Consider the following 21622-nt stretch of genomic DNA (forward strand, 5'->3'; position numbering starts at 1 on the left):
TCGCGCGAAGATCGCATCTTACTGGATGACCTGGAGAAGAGGATTGACGAGGAATTTAAAGTCAAGGTGTTAAGGGGGAAGTGTTTGGGCGTTGCGAAACAGCTGAAGGGGGATGGAGGTGGGGAGGGGAAGGGGGTGAGGGGAGGAAGGTGGGTGGAGGTGTTGTCTGCGCCTTTAGTATCTGCGGAGGAGCAGCAGAAAGGGCAAGATGGGAGTCAAGAAGGAGGTCTGTTGCAGCAAATGCGCGGGTTCCCCGCCCTAGGCGTCGAACGCCTCTTCTGGGATCGCCAGGAACATACCCTCGTCGCCATTATCCGGTTCGGCCCTGCTCTTTCCGGCTGGCCCGGTGTCACGCATGGCGGAGCTATCGCGACGGTGTTGGCGGAGAAGATGGCGCTTGCTGCTTCGCTATCCTCACCTTCCCTTGCGGATGATGCGGGAACAGGTAGTGTCGGGGTGTCGGAAGCGGCGGTACCGCAACGGATGCCGGGAGTGGGTGGGCATGCGAAGATGTTCGCTCCTTCACTTACACAGGGAAGTGGAGGGGAGCAGCTGAGTCTGAGTCTAAGCTATGTGAAACCGACTTACGCGAATAATGTCTACGTCGTGCGTGTCTCGCCTTCGATCGATCTGGCGCAGGAGGAGAAACCGCATGTGGTTCCGGACGAGCCGATGGGTAGTAGCGCGGCTGGGACGGAGTACGAGGCCACGCTCGAGACGATGGATGGAAGGATTTTGGTCAAGGCGAAGGCGAGATTTGCTCCACCGAGCAGGAGTGGTGATAGTACGCTACAGCGAATGGAGGAGGAAGTGGCGGAGGTGGGGAGGAAGACGTACACGGAGTTCAAGGAGTGGATGTGGCCTTCGCGACAGCAGCAGAGTTCGCAAGCGGGTTGAGATCGGCATATTGCTGCGGTGCCGCGTCGAGGAGAGGGGACACGACATCCTTATCTTGACTTGCGCGGTTCTCGAAGACCTCGAGCCCTCATTCTCAAGCATTCCGCCACGAAGCTTCTGAGAGGTTCGCAAGCGCACAAAGCGCCTTCCTTCGCTGCACCGCGCGTATTTCCACATCCTCTGGTCACCACTTCCAGCACTTTTACAAACCACTGCGCATATACCGCTCGCCCGAAGCTTGCGCGCGAACCACTCAGTACCCACGGCACCGGCCGGACACGGAAGTTTGTGCCCGCGCGGCAGCGGCGCTGCAGCACTGACTCAATCAATCTCGCCGGCATGATGTTGCAACAGCAGCGCGACACAGACTGGACCTCGGTTTCAGTTTCTTTCTGGGATGGCGGGAGAACGCATATCGGCTAGCAAAATGCCGGAGCCCAGCCAGCAATTCATATTGCAGCGCAGACGCTTTAGCGAGCATCTTCCACCGTCCGTGTGCTTCCTCCGGCTTTCTGTCGATCGTTGCTTCTTGCTTTTTGCTCTGGAAGCGCGCTCGGAGCATCTGAGACTGAGAAGGAGAGGTATCCAATGGAAGGGACGGGGATGCAGGGGAGGGTAAGGTAAGGTACGGTAGGGTAGGGTAAGGTAAGGTACGATAAGGTGGACGGGAAAGTAGGGTGAGGTGGACGGGAAAGTAGGGTAAGGTAAAGTAGGGTAAGGTGAAGGAAGCAAACAAAGCATCTCTTCCCAAATGGAATGGCCTTCTGCCCGAACGATACAATATGCCCGCTTGAAAAGTTGTTTCGTAGCGGGGAAAGGGAGAGTCGATGAACTTACAACCTCAAGTCTTCATCCATCCATCCATCCATGGGCTTCCCGAAAGGCACCAATCATACTTGTGCTATGGGTCACTACCTCATTAACCTCTCCACAGCCCACCCGACATTCAGTCCCCTCAAATCGCCATAGTGTTGCCCCACGCCTAAGAAAACGACGGGGATGCCAGTGGCGTGCACCATACTGACCAACGTTCCCACCATATCCCCCACGGTGTCGCATTTGCTGATGATGAAGCCGTCCATGCCGACGCCGTTGTTGCGGAGGTTGCCCTATCGAACAAATCACCATCAGTATTACCACAAGGACGGAGTCGGGCTGCCGGACGGAGGAACGAGTGTAAGGGGAGATTGGTTATGGGTATGGGTAGGACGTACCTTCGTATCCACGAATTCTTTCGCGAAATTCCTCGCCTGCGCCACACTATCACTCCCCACCAACGCCTCGCCGACCATGAAAATCTTGTCCGGATTCGCCAACTGGCCGAATTTGGTCAGGCTGCTCATCAAGCGCGTGTCGTTGTGTCGGCGGCCCGCGGTATCGATCAGGACGACATCGTACAACATCTCCCCTCCTCCTTTACCCGTGTTATTAGACGCGTATGACACCGCTTCTTTCGCCACGCTGGCGGCGTCTTTGCCGTATCCCTTTTCGAATAACTCCACGCGACCCACTGCTTCTCGGCGCGCGAGTTCGGAGAGGTTGCGGACGTGTACGCGGAGTTGTTCGACCGCGCCCGAGCGGAAGGTGTCGCCCGCTACGATCAGGACGCGGAAGTGGTTTTGCAGGAGGAAGTAAGCTATCTTACTCAAGTTCGTGGATTTTCCTACCCCGTTGACGCCGACGATGCTGATGACGTACGGTCGTGCGGAGGGGCCGGTGGTGGTTGTCGTTACGTCTCGTAGTAAATCGAGGGAGGATGTGGGTGTTAGTATGCGCGTGAGTGCCTTTTCCATACTCTCGCGGATTGTTTTGTCGATGGAGGTGAAGGAGGCGGTCTTTTGGTTGAGCAGGTCTGTTTCTACTGATGCGCAGAGGCGGTCGGCTGCTTCCCGGGCAACATTTTTCTCGAGTAGGTGGTTGCGCATGGCGGCGAGGGGTTGTTGGAGGGAGGACTTGGTTAGGGTTGCGCCGCCGAGGGCGTTGCGGAAGAGGCCTGTGAGACGAGAGGTGGCGGTGCCGAGGAGTCCGCCTCCGCCTGTTGAAGATGGGTCGGGGTCGGATGATTGCGACTTCTGGGACCTGGAGGAGGCGAGGATGGCGTCGACTTCGTCGTCGAGGTCTTTTAGCACGAATTGGCCCTTGCCTGTTCGGCTGCCCATTTGCGAGGCGCTGACGTCTGCGATGTCGTTGTCGTGGTCGTCTCCGTTGACTGCATCTGATGTCGACGCGCTGTAATCTAACGTAGCGTCGTCGCCGTAATCGTCGATCGCCCCGCCGTCGACGTCCCACCTCCTCTTCGCTTTCGCAGTGCTCTTCACCTTTGACGCCTTCCCAGCCGCACTCTCATCGCCGGAAGATGCCGGTGCGGAGGTGGCAAAGTTCTGCGCCTTTCGCGCTCTCCGCGACGTCTTGCCGCCTGGTCCACCTTTAGCGGTCAATAGATGCGGTGTCGCCGGCCGTGACGTATCTGGGGTTGGTATAGGCGTGGCGTCCGCGCTCGTCGTATCGTCCATAACCACCTGCTCTTTCCTCGGTATTGCCGGCCTTTTAGGCTGGGACGCAAACACCGGAGGCGGAGGTGGTTCATCTGCCGCGCCGTCGCCATCGTCAACGTTCGAAGCCGAGCTTGACGGCGGTGTGAGCTCGGTGGGGCCTTCCGAATCGGCTGCTATATCCTCGGCGGGTCGGCGGGTACTGCCCGTGTCGAGCTTCGTCACCAGCGCATCGAATGTCGCATCCCATCGCGAAGTATGCAGCTTCGTGGTGCGCCCTGTCTTGACCTCACTGCCGTACTCCTTGACAAACAACGCTTTCACAGCGGTCAAGAGATTGTCCACCCACGACAGATGTAGTAAGCTCTGATATACCGCCTACACCCATATTGCATTAACGATCTATAACCCACGAATGTGCCTTCTTGATTTGGCGACCGTACCTACCACAAAGACCAGCCCAACATCCTTGGCCAGCGACCACTTCAGCGTGTATCGCTCCTTCCTATACTGCTCATTGCTCGGACTCTGCTTCTCCTCGATGAAGACGTCGCGTATGAGACCGTCGACAATACTGGGCGCGATGGGGGCGTAGTGTTTGCGCCATAGCACAATCCCAGAGGTGGTGAGGATCTCGAAGGCGTCTAGCATGACTATCCTCCTTTTTGCGCCGCTCCCAGGACACGGGATTGGCAGTTGTGTGTGTGAGATTCTGTGTGTTTGACGATGGCGGGGTTGTTTCGAACATGACCTCACGCTTGGAGGGTGGTGCTTTCCTTTCTCGGCAACGCGCCTGGCGTTTCTGAAACGTGGACCCTGCAACATCAAACGGGCCATCTCTCGTGCGTGTGTGCCTGGGAAGACAGCCCAGCTTGCATGTGGCAGTCACCAACAACCACCACCCCGAACACTCTACCTTTGGCGCACCGAATTAACATCACCACCTCCAGCCTCCGACGGAAGCAACGTCCTCACCGCGACCATGCAACGAGGCACCTACGCCATGCCCCCGGCCCAAAGCCCACCCCTCCACCACCCCGTCCCCCAACACATCTCTCAAGTCCCCAATCTCCGCTCCCCACCACCGCCCACCTCCCAACATAATACTGGCGGCGGAGGTGGATATGGCTACGGCGCTCAGCAGCAACCCGGGATGCCGCATCAACCACAGCAACAGCAAAACGCCTACATGAACCAATTCGGCGGCTTCATGAACGATCCCACCGCGCAGATGGGCCTGCAGATGGGGCAGAGTGCGATGAAAGTCGGGCAGGAGTACGTGGAGCAGAATGTACGTCGAATCACACACCTTCCTACCTTCCCTCTCCACTCGACGGCGCAGCTAGATGCTAACTCGATTGTTTTGTTGGATGTTCCAGTTCAACCGCTACGTCAACGTCTCCGCCCTGAAACACTACTTCAACGTCTCCAACTCCTACGTCCTCCACAAACTCCTCCTCGTCCTCTTCCCCTGGCGCCACCGCCCCTGGTCGCGACATCAACAACCTTCGTCTTCCTCCAACCCTGCCTCTTCCAATCATAACAATGCGGTCGAGTTCGCCCCGCCGCGGGAAGACATTAACAGCCCGGATATGTACATCCCCCTCATGGCCTTCATTACTTACGTCCTCCTCACCACCCTCCTCGCGGGACTGAATGGCAAATTCGAACCGCAATTGCTTGGGATTACTTTCAGTAACGCCAGCGTCGTTATTATATTGGAGTTGGTGGTACTATGGTTGGGACGGTACTTTTTGAACATCAATTCGGAAAGTCAGATTTATGATTTGGTGGCTTATAGTGGGTATAAGTTTGTCGGGGTCATTGTTACGATTGCGCTTGCCGCTGCTTTTAATGGGGGAAGAGGGACCGGGGGGTGGGTGGGATGGGGTGTTTTCTCCTACACATTCCTGGCGAATGCGTTCTTCTTGGTGAGCACTTCCCCATTTGCTAGCTTCATCGCTACCGCTAACTCATTCTTCTTCTTTGATGGTGTAGCTCCGAAGTCTAAAGTACGTCCTCCTCCCCTCCGACAGCTCGCCCGCAAACCCGAGCATGCAGACCCTTGCCCGCAGCCAACGGAGTCGGAGGACGCAGTTCTTGTTCGTGTATAGCTACGTCGTGCAGTTTGCGTTTATGTGGTGGTTGAGTGCGCTGGATGTGACAGGGAGGACGGGGACGGGCACGGGGACGAAGGGGGGCAAGTGAGGGCATGAGACTAACAGCTGCTGTGCGGGAGATATATTTGAGGATTCGTCGTTTTGCACGGCCTTGTAGCGTTCAAGCGATAGATGTTATGCTATGCCATGCAATCCAGCGAGCTGCCTCCATCTTGGTCATCCTCCCATGCTTCGTTGTCGTCCTATTTTGGAGACGCCATGCTACGCAGACGGATCGCCACTCGTGCAGCTGTGCTGCGTTTGCAGCTCTAGCGATACAGGACGAGTGATCACCTTAGCTGCCCTTCCGGGAGATGTAGCCGTACGTGGCATTGTCCCAGACTTGAAGAGGTCCTGAGAAAGCAGGCTGGCGTTAATTCCGATCAGCCACCGAGTTTGAGAATTGTCAGGGCTCCTTTGGGCTACAATACGATCTGTCGAACTAGCGCGAGAGTGTAGCAATGGCGCTTGCGACTCGTATTGCAATGGAAGAGTATGCGCGTTATTCCCACCGTCCAGCTTCTTGGCTGTCGTCGTGGTACTAGCGACGAAGGCGGATCACGAGAGTATGATCTTGGAAAGATGCTCGTATCACTTTCTTTAATCGTTGCTAGACTCTCCTGTGTATGTGTATATATATGTATATTAGTGGGTTCTAGATCTACAATCTGCCCTCTGACTGCTATAACCAGCATCTCCGGGTCAGGTATGGTTGTCCAAATCCCAAAAATTGGGTCCAGATCGGTCCAGGAATATGGTCGACCGGCCAAACGCCCACGCTAGATCCGAACGCGCTCGCTTCGAGGGTATATGTGTATGGTATTAGTTGCTAGGTGTATTTATACCACTCAGTCTCACTCGTCAGGTCTTGGGGATGTTTCGGTCACCCACGGTCGTGCTCTGCTGATTTCGCTCCTGCGGCCGGTAACGCACGATCGAGAAAGCGACCAGAGTGTCGTTGGACTTTTTGCCGTCTTTGCCGTCCTCGCTTTGGTCGGTTCCCTTGTCACCGTGGCGGTCTGTCTTGGCGTCGTCAGATTTCGCTGGCCCGGGAGTTTCCTCGCTCGAACCCATGAGCTCATCCCAAAGCTTTCGCCACAAAGACCGCTCGTCCGGCTTCTTCTTGTCGGTTACTTTGTCCGCCTTATTCTCCTCCTCCACCTGCTCAGCATTGATCGCCTCAGTAAAGTTCCACATCTCCTTCAACTCGCCTCTGAGCAACGCTGTGCCCCACAGACTCAGCAACACGCCGGGGACGAGGTACAGCAAAGCCGGTTGTGCGTGGTTGAAGAAGCTCATAATACCAAGGGTGGTGATCATGCCGACCACGTACCCGACCATGGAGGCGGTGAAATAAGGCTTCGGAAACGAAGCTCGCAGCTTCTCCGGTCGATCGCCGGCCGGTAGCCAGAACGTCCAAAAGCGGTCTCCGTGTAGTCCAGTGACGGGAACGTACGGCGCCTTTTCCACTGCCACATCCTCTTTGCCACCCTCCGCTGCTTTCGAGCTCTTCCGCTGCTTCTTGAGGTAGAACATGTACAAATCGAACCGCAACGCCAATCCAATCATTATTCCTGGCAGCACAATATCACCCAGCCCTAGCATACTATACCCCTTAATAGGCGGCTCACCAGGCACAGCGCTCGGTTCATCCGGCCTCGGAAAGATGAGCTTGATCGGCTGATCCAGATTCTTCGCCACAGTCACCATAAGCGGCGTGAAGAAGACGGCCCAGATATCGTAGCAGAACAGTCCGGCTAGGATTAGCGAGCCGGTTGTGAAGGTGGTGGGTGACATGAATTGCATGGCGCTGTAACACACCGCGAAGCCTTGCAGATTGATTAGCCACCATGGCTTTGCGACGAGGTTGGAATAGAGGACTGAAGCGATCCCGATCAGTGCGGAGGAGAAGTTGATGAGGGTTAGGTTGGCTTTGAGGTCGAGAAGGTCATGGATGTAGGCTTTGGTTGTGTAGCGTTGTTTGATCGCTGCGCGGAGAGTCCAGATGGCATCGAAGAAGGTTTTGGAGAAGGCGGGGAGGTAGGGGATTGGTGAGTTGCGGGTTGTTTGTTCGCCCGTCTTGGATTGTGATGTAGACTTCCGTTTCGCGCCGTCTACCTTCCACAGCTTGCCTCCTTGGCCGTAGTATGTTGGTAGTATGAAGCTAATTGCCACGTTGACGGCGTCGTTAGTAAGCTTGGCCACGCTGTACACCCCTACTCCGGCGAAGTACCATCCGAGTATCAGGTTGATGAGCTTCGCACCGTATCGCTGGATCAAGAAGTATAGTCCAGCAAGTACGATACCCGCTGTGATGGGGAATAGGATGGCATCCTTTGGTGACAAGCCTTCCATCTTCTGCACCACATCTTCCTCGTCATCTTCCTCGTCCGCTAATGCTTGCCGCTTCCCCTGTTTGGACGGTTTCGCTGCAGATGCCGGGCGTGATAGTGAAGCGTGGGCGCCGGTGTAGATTGGGAAGAGAGCGGATAGGATGATGTGGATGTACAATGGCATTAAAGGCCGTATCTCTTGCCATTGCTCGGCAGCAGCGCTGAGCAGCTGTTGCGTGTCCATCTGCTCGGTAAGGTATAGTTATTGGTGTGAAGGATCCTGGTGCCTCGATGGCAGCGGATGTTGTATAACTGCTACCGCGCCATTTTCAATCAAGATGGTAGTCTTTACTTCGCCTCCTGAGGCTTCGTGTATTACGTCGCAAACAGACACGCGAGCTATAGTTCATAGTTCGGGTAGTAAGGAGCCCTGCATTTCTATTCTTGGACTGTCATATCGGCCCGAGGCGGCCGTCGGCACGCTAACCACGTGGACCTTGCACCAGCTTCACGTTACCTCTTGTTCACAATGACAGTTGCCACTATCTCGTATAGATGTTCAGTACATTGCCTGTCGAGGCTCAAATCCATATGACCACGCTAAGTGTTGGCCACCGTAGAATTGCGGACGCTCTACAGTGATTACGTAGATGGGAGAGCTCATGTGCTCGAGGTGAACATGACCCTCCGCCCGAATATGGGTATCCAAGCATCACAGTGTTGACCTGATATCGGGCCGCAATCAAAGCATTGATGTTGCACCGTCGGCAAGTAAGACCAGAGACCAGAGTTGGTCCTACGATTAGGCGGCGCAAGCGGTATAGGAAGACGGTGAAGGCAACACCTACTGCACAAAATGCATCTCCATGACGGGCACAAAGGCAGGACTGCGCGCTGTGTACTCTAGCGCAGGGTAACTACATCCGGACTTGGAAGTATTGCGCTAGAGTGCGCGACTGTGCAGACTTTGTAAGGTGCTGCTGGGAAACGTCAATGAATTTGCGTAACGCGATGAAGGAACATCGATCCGATTCTACGCTGCTTTGGACACTGATATGCGTATTGATTACACTGTCAACGTGTACACCTTACCTTCAGGCTCGCGCCGACTGCGACATCCTCTGCGTGGCCGCGGTTGATCTTCCCTCCTCCGGCTGGAAGCTTTCGATAGAGAAACCCATCTGAAAGACCTGTACGTTTGCGCTGAGCACCGTATGTATCGTCTGCGGCTTTTGGGGAATGCAGTGGTATGCTGAAGGGAAGGCTGTCAGCCAATGCCGCCTCCAAATACATACGATACGAACCATTTGAAAGGAACGTAGGCCAGAGGCACGCCCTGAAGCAAGCCCGTTCGAGACTGCAGGAGTGTCGCGCCCATCACTACGGATATAACGAGGGCACAACAAACTGGATGCCGACGCGGCTGCTTGAAGTGAGGGTGCCTGGCAACCCAGCTCATGTTCGAGTCGTCCCAACACAATCACAGATTCATTGCTATGTGGCTTTAAGATACTGCTGGGGCACGGAAGGACAACCGATGACGAAGACTGACAAAATTAACATTCACCAAACAGGACTAGAACTTGCATCGTTACCCCCTACGATCCGGGATGCTGTGTTTGTCACTCGTCAGCTTGGTGTTCACTACATCTGGGTAGACAGCCTTTGCATCGTTCGAGACGAGCAGCAGGACAAGATGGCCGAGATCGAGATGATGCGCATGATCTACAGGAATGCGGTATGCACAATTGTGGTGTCTAGCTCGAAGTCAGTCTGGGATGGCTTCCTACATCGACGTAGAGGAAGTAGCTGCAGACTTCCATTGCGGCTATCGCAAGCGAAGTCCGGCATGATTCACATCGATGATGACATCAGTATTGCGGACTGTCTGGATGAGGAGCCCCTTCGAAGCCGCGGTTGGACCTTCCAAGAGGTGAAATTGTCAAAGAGAATCTTGATATTCTCGGAGCGTGGCTTGCTCTGGAGGCGCGCAAGGCTGGGGGTTACCGCAATGCATTCCACGTACCATCGTATCAGAGGACTCATGGTCGTGGGCGGTGGAGCTAATTATCTGGACCGACCACCTGTCTCGAAATCCATGGATTCTGTGCCTAGTAGTAGACTTCTTCTGTCAGCTACAAAGAAGGATCTCGTACTTTAATGGCAACAGCTGACACCGCTACACAGCACGATCTTTTACACATGCAGCGGATAATGTGAAGGCCTTTGTCGGAATTGCGAGGGAGCTTGAGTACAACTACCAAGACATTTATGTGCTGGGCTGCTGGGCGCGCAGCATGGTCCGTCATCTGGGTTGGTATGTCACTGATGAGAATGATATATTGCAACGACAGCAAACGCTCCCAAGCTAGACCTGGCTTTCTGTTGGCGGCCGAATTGCTTGGCACGAATACGATTACGAAGACGCAGTACTGGCAAAACCGTTGACAGCACCCGTGGCGACTTGGGCAGACATTAAGCACCGGTCTTCATACGATCTTACTCGACGCTGGAGTGGTAAATTATTCGGACTTGGCCACCCTCGGATTCTGGCGCGCTGATGATGCTCACGTGTCGGCATACATAGACAGTGGTGAATGCTGCGACCAATTACCGCCTGATGTCGCTGTTGCTATGCCGGGGTGGAGCACTGGCATTACTATGGAGAAGACGTCCCACTCTCTGATATTACGCAAGATGGGAGAGCACATGCACGAACGTATTAGCCTACTGTTGATGTGGCACGGCAGCGCTCCAAATGGGAGTCCATCTCGCGGGATACCATATATGTTAACTAAATGCTCGGAAGACAGTTAGATCTTCAAGCTTCCGGCTCGCAAGCGCTAATTCTTACCATCTCGTTCAAGCATGATCCGCATGGATCCATGAATGATTGCGCTCTGCAATGCTCCTGTTTCTGCGTAGTGATAAGAATCATCGCGGCTGGATAAATGCAGTATAATGGTGGGGCCTTGCGCCACTTGCGCATCATTTCGGCAGCATCGCCAGTTACAAGACACCCTTGCTGCAGGCAGGCTGTGGGCGTAACTTCAGCCGCTCTACCTCAAGTACGCAAATGTTCCTCCCAGAGTTGACTGCGTACCTCTCGCTTGTCTGTACATGTTGCCAATGCGAGAATAGCCGCACGTCACAGCCCTCGCAGCTGTGGAAACCATGGATCCAGCGTCCGCCATAGGTATAGCCAGCGCTGCATGGGATGTAGCAAAGGACCTCTATCAGTACTAGGTTGCGTTGAAAGAATACGACAGCGACATCAAAGCATTGCATCGCCAGCTTACCACCTTTCTCAACGTCACGGCCGCAACAAACAAGGCTTTGCAACGTCCAGAGATTTGCGAGCAAGCCGTGGCGGAGGCACAGGTGCAAGCTGCTCTGCGCAACTGTCATAAAGCAGCGGCAAGTCTGCAAGCGTTTCTCACCCGCATAGAGCCGGACAGGTCGTCGAACAAATTCAGCAGCAAGCTCAAGAACTTGACCAGAAAAGCTGCGTATGGCTTCAAGCAGGCACACGGCGAGAGTCTTGCTCAGGACATCGATGCCTGCTGCCAATCGCTCGACACCGTTCTAACCCTGCTTAATCTCAACGTTGACGCAACAGTGCTTAAGGAGCTACGCGAGCTTGATGCTAAGATCGAGAGCAACTCCGCCGACGCGCAAGATGCTCTTGCACAATGCTTCGGCCGTTTGTCCACCGATGTGCAGACGGCTGCCAATCGAACGGTTGCGGAGGTAAGATTGGCACACGATAATCTCGCAGCGGGTCAGACTCGCGTTGAGAACCTACTTGTCACGGAAGCAGACAGGCAGAAAGCATGGCGGGTTATAGACAGCTTGAAGTTTCCGGAAATGGATGCCAGACGAGACGGCATTGTTGAGGCGCACGAAGATACGCTGCATTGGATCTTTGAGGCGACCACCGCTCCTACACTACAAGTGCAGCAAGGAGACTCTGAAGCTCACCGTATGGCAGTAGCTGACCGTTTCTTCTCGTGGCTGGGAGGCCAAGCTACGAGCGCAGAGGACAGCATCTACTGGATCCGTGGGAAGCCTGGATCGGGAAAGTCAACCTTTGCGAAGTTCTTGCGGACTCACTCTAAAACACAAGACAGACTTTACGATTGGGCCGACTCCTACGGCAAAGAGGTTCTGATCACAGACCACTTCTTCTGGATTGCAGGCACTCCTCTGCAGAAGTCGTACCTCGGCATGTTGCGCCATCTGCTCTACGAAGTACTCGCGGATAACCCATCACTTGTGCCTTATGTTTGTCCGCGGCAACAGAAGCGTGGGCCGACCGCATGGTCTGTTGTGGAGCTCAGACAGCTCGTGAAGGCAGCTTTGCAAAACTGTGATAAGTACGTTTGTATCCTTGTAGATGGCATGGACGAGTGCGAGACAGAAGGTCAAGACACAGCATCGCAGCACCGCAGCATGCTCCGCGATCTGAAAGACCTGGCCGCCTTACCTAATGTGAAGATGATCCTTACCAGTCGCCCATGGTCGGCTTTTGAAGCCGCTCTTGGAGGCCGTCCAAATGTAACGACGATGGATCAGATCAACCGTTATGACATCGTGAACTATGTCAAGGCTGAGCTACTCGAAGCCTCTACTGGCCAACTTCCCACCGACCTTGACTGGTCATCGTTCTACGATGATCTCGTAGCAGGTGAATACTTGCGAGAGGTCAATACGTCTGAGGTCTCATCCACCAACAAAGAGGCGGCGGCCAAATTCATTCAGGAGCTGATTGACAAAGCGGACGGTGTCTTCTTGTGGACGGTGCTGATCGCCAGGAAGATCTGCGACTGGTTGAGATCGCGAGACTCAGTTGAACGCCTACGCGAACGACTTGAGGCTATTCCCTCGGATCTTGAGGGGTATATGCGCCAGATGGTCTTCGAGCGCATCTCATCCACATTCCGTGACCCCGACGCCGGTCTATCCGGCTACTCAATCACAGCCATGGCCCTCGTTGTTGGCTTGCACGCTTTCTCCAAGAGAACAAGGGCTATGATCACTTTTTGGCTCCTTCTCCAGACCGAAAGAACTGGTCGGTACTTACTGGACAAAGACTTCCACCAGGCTATTCATATCAAAGTCTGCACAGTCGACGAACTCATGACTATCTTTGACGACACGCTAGCCGCCATAACTGTGTGGCTTCGGGACATGATCGAGACTCCACAAGACACGGCTGCGTTTAGGAAGCAATGGCTTGATAGCTTTTCGTCTGGAAAAAATTATCAGATGTCAGCAGAGGACGTACGGTTCATGCACAGGACTGTGGTCGACTTTTTGAATGGCTCAGATATGCAGAAGCTCCTGCGCGAGCATACTCCTCCGCACTTCTTCGACTCTTTGTTTCCGGTACAACTGGCTGTGGCGTGGGCCAAGATACTGCCTCAGCATATTAATCCCGTAATCTTGGCGTCAATGCTTAGTTTTACGAGCGACGCGATGGAATATGAATTCGACTATGCCTCGTCCGAGCGTCCGGATGCTACGACCTCTGGCCTTAGTAGTATACTTCATGCCCTCGAGGGTCTCTCCTTGCGTTATAGCGACGTGCTTCTCCAGGGATCTGAAGGGGCTCAAGTTTGGTCCTGGTTGCGCAGTCACTTCAAAATGAATGAAGCCATGGAACGATATTTCTTGACTACACTGCAGTGGGCATGCCACATCTTTGAAGAACTTGGCAAACAAGAATTCAGCCATACCTGGCTGACAAAGGTACCGTTCCTTGCCAACATTCAACCCTGGCCTCCGGTACTCGTCTGCGCACACATGTTGTCGGCTCTTGGATATAAGAGCTGGAACAAACTCGGCCTCCTCCGGCAGAAGGGACAGAATCTGGCATACCTCGAGTTGCTGCTATCACATGGAGCCGACCCAAACGCCCGTGCTATAAACCCACCGTTCAATGAGCCAGTGTACCGTTATAATGCCTTTGTCGTACTTGCTGGCTACGCAGCATCCATCTGGACTACCTTTCTCTTCTGGCTGAACGGAGCCGCAGCTGACCAAGTACTAAGAGCCATGGACCGCAAACTCTCCGCAATTTTACATTTCACGTCCGCCGAGATACAAACAGCGATCAAGCTACTCGTATCTCACGGTGCCGATCTTGATGCTAGCGTACGGTGTTGGGACCCCGTGAAGCATGAAATGGCTGGTGTTTGCACCGCGCGCGAGCTCCTAGCGGCCAACCTGCCTATGGACGAATCCTCTCCTTGGCCGGCACTGCTCGAGGAATATTCATCAGAGACTAAGCCTCGTCAACTGAAGGCTGCGCGGTTTAAATTGATCCAGGGATGGCCACGATATGCACTATCCCGCGAAGACGTGAAACTGCTGAGATCCGAACGCATGAAGTCTGGGATAAAGAGTGCCGAGAATCATAGCGCGGGGTGTGCGGAAGTTGAATATGGGAACAACGACGAAGTGGAGGAGCTCTGGGAAGAGAGTCAATTGATTTGGGGTGAAAGCGACTGGAAAGAGTGCAAGGAAGCTGTTCTCGACGAGTTGAAGAGCAGACTGCAAAATGCTCCAAGCTGTGGTGACGAAAGGGAGAAAGCAGACTGACCAGGTCTATTCGTCAAACCATGTTACAAGCAATTACCACCTCAACACGTACTTGCCAGTCTCTAATTGCTGATATTACAGCCGAAAGTCTAGGCAGGGTAAGTCTTGGGTTAGTCGCTTTGTTGATCGAGAGCTTATTCGAGGTATGTGGTGGTGTACATTGCGCAAGAGACATCGGAGTGACCACAGCGTGAATTCTTTTAGGCAGCCCGCATTGTGGGCCACCATGACAATTATCGCCGCCAGTGCTCGGCCTTCCAAGAGTCGCGAGCGCTCTTTCTGTAGGACCAAGGCGCGGATACCGTATGATCATGCTGGGCGTCGAAGCTTCCACGCTAAAGCGAACAGCTAGAGCCTTATAGTGATCGGATATTTCGAGGCACCCTTGGTGGGTATAGTGAGGAAAGCAGCAGCGGAATCGTACCCACTTCCCACTGGGACCAAGTCGTCGCGCCTACCGTAGCAGCTGCCGAGGCGTGAACCAGTCTATGCTGAGGAAGTCGTAGCATGAGGGGTCTCTGACGGGCCCTACCACTATGTCCATGAACCATGCGCAGCTTGAGTTGCAGGCGTTCATCTCGGCCATGGCTGTATTGCGACGCTTGATTCATCCCTCGATCGCAGCTTGTGCTTCACCACAGATGCTGGGCGTTGCTGAGGCTAGTCGCGGCTAACGCAGCGAAAGACATGGTAGGCTGCCAGACTGTCGAGCTCCTGTCCCGCGCATTCACCTTCTACTCCAACAAGGCCCAGAGCCCAACTCCACCAGCCGCCACCATCACAACTGCCCTCACACTATTCAATAACCCCCACTGCCTTAAGAACGCCTCCGCATTACTCCTCTCCGCTTCCCTGTCCGGCGGCGCATCCTCGTAAGGTTCCACTTGAGCCTCCTCGCCCGCTATCCGCGCGATCTTATGATCAATCGGTACCATGAACCCACCCGTCAGCGGGAAGATGGCGGTCACCAACCCCGCAACTGCGGCCCACTTTGCCCAAATGCTCGCTGGTAGCTTCGCGGCGCGGTAGTGGTATGTCAGAAAGCCGGACGCTATGATTGTTAGTAGCTCGGGCGGGACTTGGGTTGCGAAAGCCGTTTTGGACATGAGCACGAATTGAATCGCGGCGACTTTATAGCCGCTATCGGCATGCAGCGCCGCGGGCGCAACTGAGCCGGTCAAGACTGCTTGAGGCCCGAGGTGGAGCTGCTTATTGGAGTCAGAAGTTGGGTTTGGGGTTAAGCGTCCGGTCTCTGTATTTGATGAGAGCTTGTTCCGTTGTTGCGTGGCGAGGATAAGGCCTGGTATGAGTTGGAATGAAACGGTGGCCATGCTGCCGGCGAGGAAGAGCGTGGTGCCGACTGTGAAGCTCTTCAGGCCGAGTATGAGGGGGCTGTCACGACGCATTAGTGTGGAGGTGAGAGAAGCCATATTTGGCAGTGTGGTAGATCAGCAATGGCAATCAAGCGTGAAAGTATCTCCTACGAGCGGTGCGAAGGGGTGACTACATGTTTCGGAGCTGAACCCCATAATCTTGCGAGTGGGGGCCGAAAGCTGATGTGGTGAGCTTCAGGGGGAGCAATTTCCTAAAGGGGATGGGAACTCCGACCGTTCAGTCCACGTACGAGAAGCATCACATCACATTCACGGACAGCATGTGACATCGAATGAGTAGCATGTCCTCGAGCGCCGCCCCACGAAGTAGACAGAGCACAGCGCTGTCCAAGAACTGAATTCGTGTCAGCTAAGCTTGCTCTGCAGCTGTGCGCCTGCAGGTTAGGTATGGCATACCCAGCCTCGGACGTAGTCGCTACGTAGTATACAGGTGAGGCCGCCACAATCCATCCATCTCGAGTCTTGCGAGCTCATTCGCCTTGACTTGTCTGCTTTCGCACTCCGTTGCGATGGGCTTTGTGCCAATAGTGGACATGTGCCCAAAGCCGGAGCGCAGCCTGTTAATATCGGTTGAGGAGAACTCTGATATCGGATCTAGTAATGAGCGGCCAGTTTAGAGTCTGCCTGTGGCTGCTGCGACACACTTCCCAATCATCTAGCATAGGGAAAGCGCATACATTTACAGCTTAGCTGCCTTAGGCTCTGATTCCAGATCCTGAAACCGTTTAAAGAACCCGATGGTTTCTGGGTTAAGCACAGTATTACTCGCTTTCACCTCCTTACCCGACAAGACCTGCTTGACTGCGGTCTCGACCTTCTTGCCATTGATCGTGACTGGTATATCTGGCACCTGGAGTACGAACTTTGGCACATGCCGTGGCGAGAGGGCTTGGCGTATGGCGGCCTTGACTTGCGCTCGGAACTCCGGCGTTAGCTGATTAGGTGGCGACATGACGAGGAAGAGGAAGACGTCCTCGTCGTGGTCTTGCGGGCGCCGTCGACCGACGCACAGACTGTTTGAAATGCGGCTGTTGAGGGGCGCAGCTTCGACGATAGCGTAGATTTCGCCGCTGCCGAAGCGAATGCCTGACGGGTCTAGACAATGTCAGTGTTTGCCGATTCGAGAAAGTTCTGAACGTCTCAGACTTACTCAGTACACCGTCACTCCTACCATGCATAACTAGCCCGCCTGTCGTGGGATTAGAGCTCAGCCAGTCATGCTGCGCCCACATATCAAACTTGTCAAACCTCTCAAAGTAGCTCTCACGGTACTTCTTGTTCCCTTCGTCGCCCCAGAAAAAGCAAGGCATACTCGGAAATGGTTTTCGGACAACCATCTCACCTGCTTCCCCAGTCTGCAACATTGACTCTCCCGTCACAGGATCTGCAACGTCAACATCCATTCCGAGACCGAAGATCTGCATCTCGCCAGCATGTATAGGTCCGCAAGGATCAGCAGCAATCAGTGAAGTTGCTGTGTCAGTGCCTCCAGCGGTGTTGCAAAGGTGGACGTCCGGTGGAAAGGCGGAGTAGAACCATCGATACTGCTCCGCGGAAAGCGTGGCGCCTGTAGTATACACTATACGGAGAGAAGACAGATCCAGCTCATGCTTTGGCATTGTCTTCGACATCTCCACTTCAAGCAAGTATCTCGGCGACGTTCCAAAGTACGTTACTTTGTACTTCTCGACCATCCGTAGCAGTTGCTTGGCGTCCGGATACATTGGGCTGCCGTTATAGACGACCGTCTTTGCGCCGCACGCAAAGTATCCGCACATGACGTAAAAGACGACCCAGGAGGTTGAGGAATACTGGAGTATCACGTCGGCGGTGGTAGTGCTGTTGTGAATCGCGGAGATCTTCTTCATCTGAATGATCATGCCGTGGCGGTGGACTATGCATTTCGGTGCGCCGGTTGTGCCTGAGCTGTAGCAGATCATCAATGGATCGTTGAACGAAGTTGGGGCGAAGGTCAGTGGCTCAGACTGATTGGCCTTGTTGAGGAAGTCGTCGATTGAAGCGAAGTCTGTTGGCTTTGACACTATCGGAATGATATACGTCTGCGGTCTCGGACTAAGCCGGTCGAGTATCTGCTTGGTCTTGGCTGTGATATTTACGGCCTTGCCTTTGTAGACCGTGTCGCTATCGGCAAACAGAATGCTCGGCGTAACTTGCTGTAACCGAGAAACGCAGCCTTCGAGACCGAGTTCGGGGCTGATCGAGGTGAAGATTGCGCCTATCGCAGCACTTGCATGGAAAAGTACCATAGCCCAAATCGAGGTCGCTACTAACGCGGCGACTCGATCGCCTTGCTTTGCGCCACAATGTCGCATCGCGCTGGCCGTCAACCGGACTCTGTCTCGAAACTCTCGCCAAGTGAGTTGCTCGCCGTCTTCGCGATTGAGATCCATGCCTTCTCTGATACCCACAAGAGCAATGGCATCTGAATCAGGATTAGCGAACATAGCGTTCTCAGCATAGTTCATTCGTAGTCCAGGAAAGAAAGGCGGGTTCGAACTCATAGGTACGCTGTCATCATAGGCTTTGGTCATGCCGCGCGGTAGCTTGGGTGTGAAGCGAAGGTAATCGTATAAATCTATCCAGAAGTCCTGTGGGTGTTGCACGCTCCATCGATGCAACTCTCGCGTCGTTCTCAGATTTTGGGAGAATCTGTGGTTGACGTGCCGTCTGTATTCATCCATTGGCGTCTTTCCGGCCCGTCTGGGCCTCCATAGCAGCTCCGGCGTCTTCGGCGAGCCGTTCGTGTCCGACATTTTCGATCGCTAGAGCCCCAGAACGTACTCCTTGGCTCTAGCTGATCGCGCCGGTTTATATTGTACATCGCCATGTTCAACAGCATGTTATACCCGGCGAGTTTTTGCGGGGATAGCGAGCCGAGGTGCCGAGAGGACAGCGAGGTCTAATTCCAAGCCTACTTGACGAGCTCCATTAACACCATCGGGAATTGTTGCCAAAGGTGACCGAGCTGATTGCAATGGTCAATCACTTTGGCGCTCGAAGATGAAATCAGATGGGAGGCACGAATGGCAGTGGCGCACGAGGCGCACAGCCCGCTTGCCGGGAACGGCAATGTTTACACTACATGGCTTTGCCGAGCAACCACCTCAAACCCTGCGATGCTGGTATACAGGATGATGAAGAAGGATGCCTACTGCTCAGAACATATTAGTAGCAAAGTCATCGCCAACGTTAACAGATGTACCGGCCAATAAGCACTTATTGATCACAACGCGAGGCCATGTGTACTCCTGGGACTCGACAGGTCTGCATACAATATGCACCAGTGGCCAGTCCGGGATCGTCGCAGCCAAGACGGCGGGCAACGGTTTACTCGCTGTCGCCGACAGCCAAGTCATTGTGTTACATGACACCAAGCATGGCCAGGACCGAAGCTGGGGCTTGAAGTCTGCAGGCGATGAAGTCCGCTTGCTCGAAAGGACTGACAACGGCCTCTTTTTCACAACCAGACTTACAAATGACATCCTACGCTACTCGACTCGGCAGCTCAGGCTACGGAGTCCAGTTCAAGCACACAACAGTGCCCCGAATGTGCTTGCCGGGTCGTCTGCGTATCTGGTCTCCGCTTCCGATAACCCGCCCGTTGTATATTTGAAGAACCTAATCCATAACACCAAGCCGATACTGCTCGAGCCGCGGGCATCTTCTACCGCTGTCTGTGCTGCAGCTTTCCATCCTCGACGAGCGTACATCTTCTTGCTTGCCTTCAGAGATGGCACAATCGCTGCATACAGCGCCAATGAAGTCAGCCGTAGCGGTTGCGACGGAGAAGTCGGACATGTAACCGGCTCGCGCCTCGATCAAATCGCCGGCTGTGCCTTTCTGCCAACCCACAAGTTCCGAGCCGTGAGTGCTGGCGCAGACGGACGCTGCAAGATCGTCGATCTCGAAGCGGGCACGGTGCTGCGAACGTGGCACGCAAAGGCGCCCTTGACCTCCGTGTCGGTTATCGAAGATGTCATCGCTGTAGGTAGGGCAGATGGTAAGGTGCATCTGTACGACGGAGCCGGTCTGCTTCTAGCACAGAAAAGCGTGTCAGATCGCGTCATCAGTGTCGAGTGGGTTGACGGTCCGTCGCCCCCGCCCATTCCAGACCGTGCGGTGCAGCAGCTGAGCGATGCGCCGTCGATACCGTCGAACATGGATGGGAAAGCTCAACCAAGGAGGAACTGGGCTAGGATGGCGGATTCGGAGGGTCTCGGGTTGCCGGTTGGACTGCGCCGACCGCAAACGGAAGGGAGGAAGGCTAGGCCTGATCGCAGGTTCACCATTCACCCGGATGAGATACCAGATGACGGCACGGTGAGATACAAGCCTGCCTCGAGTCCGCCGCCTGCTGCGTTGCCGAACGGTGATTTGCTCGATTTGTTCTCGCCGGTGAAGCCATCGACCCAAGCAGCTGCAACTACAGCTATAATCAATGGCCTGTCAACGCCACTGCGACCTCGACCACGCATTTCCAGCAAGACGTTCATTGAGAGTGCTCCAATGGGTACCGCGGACAGCCATGCAACTAGTACCGCGTCAGAAGCAACGCGTCTTGCTCGTGGTAGTACGATCCAAGTCTCCAGTATGCGCAGAAGCAGCACCAAGCTGTCGCCGCTTAAGAAGCGAAAACCCAGCTTCAAGCCTGCGCGAGGCCTACGAACCGATCAGAGCAATACGAGCGCTCTCAAAATCGGCTCACTAGCGCCTGACGACAACGCTAAGATCCTTGCAGACTTGAGGAAGATGAGCGGCGCTCTGGGACCGAAGCAGAGCGGAATGCTCCGCGGCTACGCCACAAAAAAACTCACCGCAACCGACCAGTCGCATGCGGTTACCAATGTACCACAGTCAGACAACGCTGAGCATCACTTGCCGCACAAGCATATCCGAAGCGGGACTGGCAAGCAGAAGTACTGGCATCCAGGAAATGTTCTCGAACGGGAGGCTACATGGCCCACGGATTCCGTGCAAGACGAGTCGCTCAACGATGACGAAGATGGAGACGATATCTGGCTGACGGACGAGGCGGAGACGCAAGCGAAGTACCCTCGAAGCCACGCACAACGACCTCCCGCACGCCAGGTTTCGCGGTCACGGGTCACTTCAAGAGGTACCTTCAGCACCACCAGACGACGTAAGCCAGACCTACGCCCAAGTCTGCCTAACATCGTGCCGCCACTAAGGGTCTTTGACGGGTCGACGGAGAGTGATGCGTTCAAGACCGCACGATCACAGCTCTCACCCCTTGGCGTCTTCACGCCGGCGTCGGAAGATGTTCGCGAGTTGTTTCCACGGTCGTCGTCGCTATCATCGAAGCACAAGCATGAGCCCAAGCGTCATTCTCCGCAAGGGCAGAGGACTGGTTTGGCGGAGATGGCGGCGAATGCTGCAGCAGCGAGGCAGCCGAATAGTCCGTGGGCGAGGATTAGAGCCAGCAAGAATGGTCGTAGCGGCGCGCATGCCGGCGTCGAGGGTCAGAGAGTGGAAGGTTTGATACGGAGTCCGCCCGTGCGGTGCTTCGACTGCACCAAAGTTGATGCGAGAGTGGCGAGTCTGGAGCAGGACGTGGCGGTGCTCAAGGGTGAGGTACTCGCGCTGAAGGCTCTGCTAAGACGGCATGGCATTGTCGAGCATCCAACTTCTGGACAGAGGGGAACGAGTCGGCTGCGGCAAGGTCGTTGAGCGGAGAGTTGAATACCGTACCGTACAAAGCTCAA

The 21622-nt window shown here is 54.7% G+C and overlaps 11 protein-coding genes across 11 annotated transcripts; 5 read left to right on the plus strand and 6 right to left on the minus strand.

Annotated features, from left to right (window-relative positions):
• Positions 1-134: 134 nt before the first annotated feature.
• Positions 135-1154, plus strand: BAUCODRAFT_36137 (uncharacterized protein). The gene has a single exon (XM_007679914.1). It carries the CDS (start codon positions 241-243, stop codon positions 895-897), a length of 657 nt encoding a protein of 218 aa, XP_007678104.1. The 5' UTR covers positions 135-240; the 3' UTR covers positions 898-1154.
• Positions 1155-1808: 654 nt separating this feature from the next.
• On the minus strand, positions 1809-4040 carry BAUCODRAFT_73744 (uncharacterized protein; the record flags this gene model as incomplete). The annotated part of the gene is made up of 4 exons (XM_007680010.1): positions 1809-2006; positions 2112-3484; positions 3593-3767; positions 3837-4040. The coding sequence occupies 4 exons, from the start codon at positions 4038-4040 to the stop codon at positions 1809-1811; spliced, it is 1950 nt and encodes a 649-aa protein (XP_007678200.1).
• A 331-nt stretch (positions 4041-4371) lies between these two features.
• BAUCODRAFT_124449 (uncharacterized protein) lies at positions 4372-5597 on the plus strand (the record flags this gene model as incomplete). The annotated part of the gene is made up of 3 exons (XM_007680336.1): positions 4372-4680; positions 4769-5320; positions 5388-5597. The coding sequence occupies 3 exons, from the start codon at positions 4372-4374 to the stop codon at positions 5595-5597; spliced, it is 1071 nt and encodes a 356-aa protein (XP_007678526.1).
• A 1100-nt stretch (positions 5598-6697) lies between these two features.
• On the minus strand, positions 6698-8101 carry BAUCODRAFT_42839 (uncharacterized protein; the record flags this gene model as incomplete). The annotated part of the gene is made up of 1 exon (XM_007679925.1): positions 6698-8101. A coding segment is annotated over one exon (1404 nt), but the record flags the coding sequence as incomplete, so codon positions are not given.
• Positions 8102-9241: 1140 nt separating this feature from the next.
• BAUCODRAFT_51703 (uncharacterized protein) lies at positions 9242-9646 on the plus strand (the record flags this gene model as incomplete). Its single annotated transcript, XM_007679945.1, has 1 exon — positions 9242-9646. A coding segment is annotated over one exon (405 nt), but the record flags the coding sequence as incomplete, so codon positions are not given.
• Positions 9647-9893: 247 nt separating this feature from the next.
• On the minus strand, positions 9894-10213 carry BAUCODRAFT_36140 (uncharacterized protein). Its single transcript, XM_007679915.1, has one exon. The coding sequence runs from the start codon at positions 10188-10190 to the stop codon at positions 10017-10019; it is 174 nt and encodes a 57-aa protein (XP_007678105.1). The 5' UTR covers positions 10191-10213; the 3' UTR covers positions 9894-10016.
• A 581-nt stretch (positions 10214-10794) lies between these two features.
• Positions 10795-11519, minus strand: BAUCODRAFT_565211 (uncharacterized protein). The gene has a single exon (XM_007680337.1). It carries the CDS (start codon positions 11287-11289, stop codon positions 10891-10893), a length of 399 nt encoding a protein of 132 aa, XP_007678527.1. The 5' UTR covers positions 11290-11519; the 3' UTR covers positions 10795-10890.
• A 199-nt stretch (positions 11520-11718) lies between these two features.
• BAUCODRAFT_59267 (uncharacterized protein) lies at positions 11719-12828 on the plus strand (the record flags this gene model as incomplete). The annotated part of the gene is made up of 3 exons (XM_007679961.1): positions 11719-11863; positions 11921-12561; positions 12643-12828. Coding segments are annotated over 3 exons (972 nt in total), but the record flags the coding sequence as incomplete, so codon positions are not given.
• A 2054-nt stretch (positions 12829-14882) lies between these two features.
• Positions 14883-16011, minus strand: BAUCODRAFT_565213 (uncharacterized protein). Its single transcript, XM_007680338.1, has one exon. The coding sequence runs from the start codon at positions 15912-15914 to the stop codon at positions 15219-15221; it is 696 nt and encodes a 231-aa protein (XP_007678528.1). The 5' UTR covers positions 15915-16011; the 3' UTR covers positions 14883-15218.
• An 82-nt stretch (positions 16012-16093) lies between these two features.
• BAUCODRAFT_141124 (uncharacterized protein) lies at positions 16094-18652 on the minus strand (the record flags this gene model as incomplete). The annotated part of the gene is made up of 2 exons (XM_007680339.1): positions 16094-16973; positions 17029-18652. 2 exons carry the CDS (start codon positions 18650-18652, stop codon positions 16558-16560), a joined length of 2040 nt encoding a protein of 679 aa, XP_007678529.1. The 3' UTR covers positions 16094-16557.
• Positions 18653-19043: 391 nt separating this feature from the next.
• On the plus strand, positions 19044-21587 carry BAUCODRAFT_25969 (uncharacterized protein; the record flags this gene model as incomplete). Its single annotated transcript, XM_007679784.1, has 1 exon — positions 19044-21587. The coding sequence occupies one exon, from the start codon at positions 19044-19046 to the stop codon at positions 21585-21587; it is 2544 nt and encodes an 847-aa protein (XP_007677974.1).
• Positions 21588-21622: the final 35 nt, after the last annotated feature.

The sequence above is a fragment of the Baudoinia panamericana genome (genome assembly GCF_000338955.1).
Source record: "Baudoinia panamericana UAMH 10762 unplaced genomic scaffold BAUCOscaffold_9, whole genome shotgun sequence".
NCBI classification, from domain to species: domain Eukaryota; kingdom Fungi; phylum Ascomycota; class Dothideomycetes; order Mycosphaerellales; family Teratosphaeriaceae; genus Baudoinia; species Baudoinia panamericana.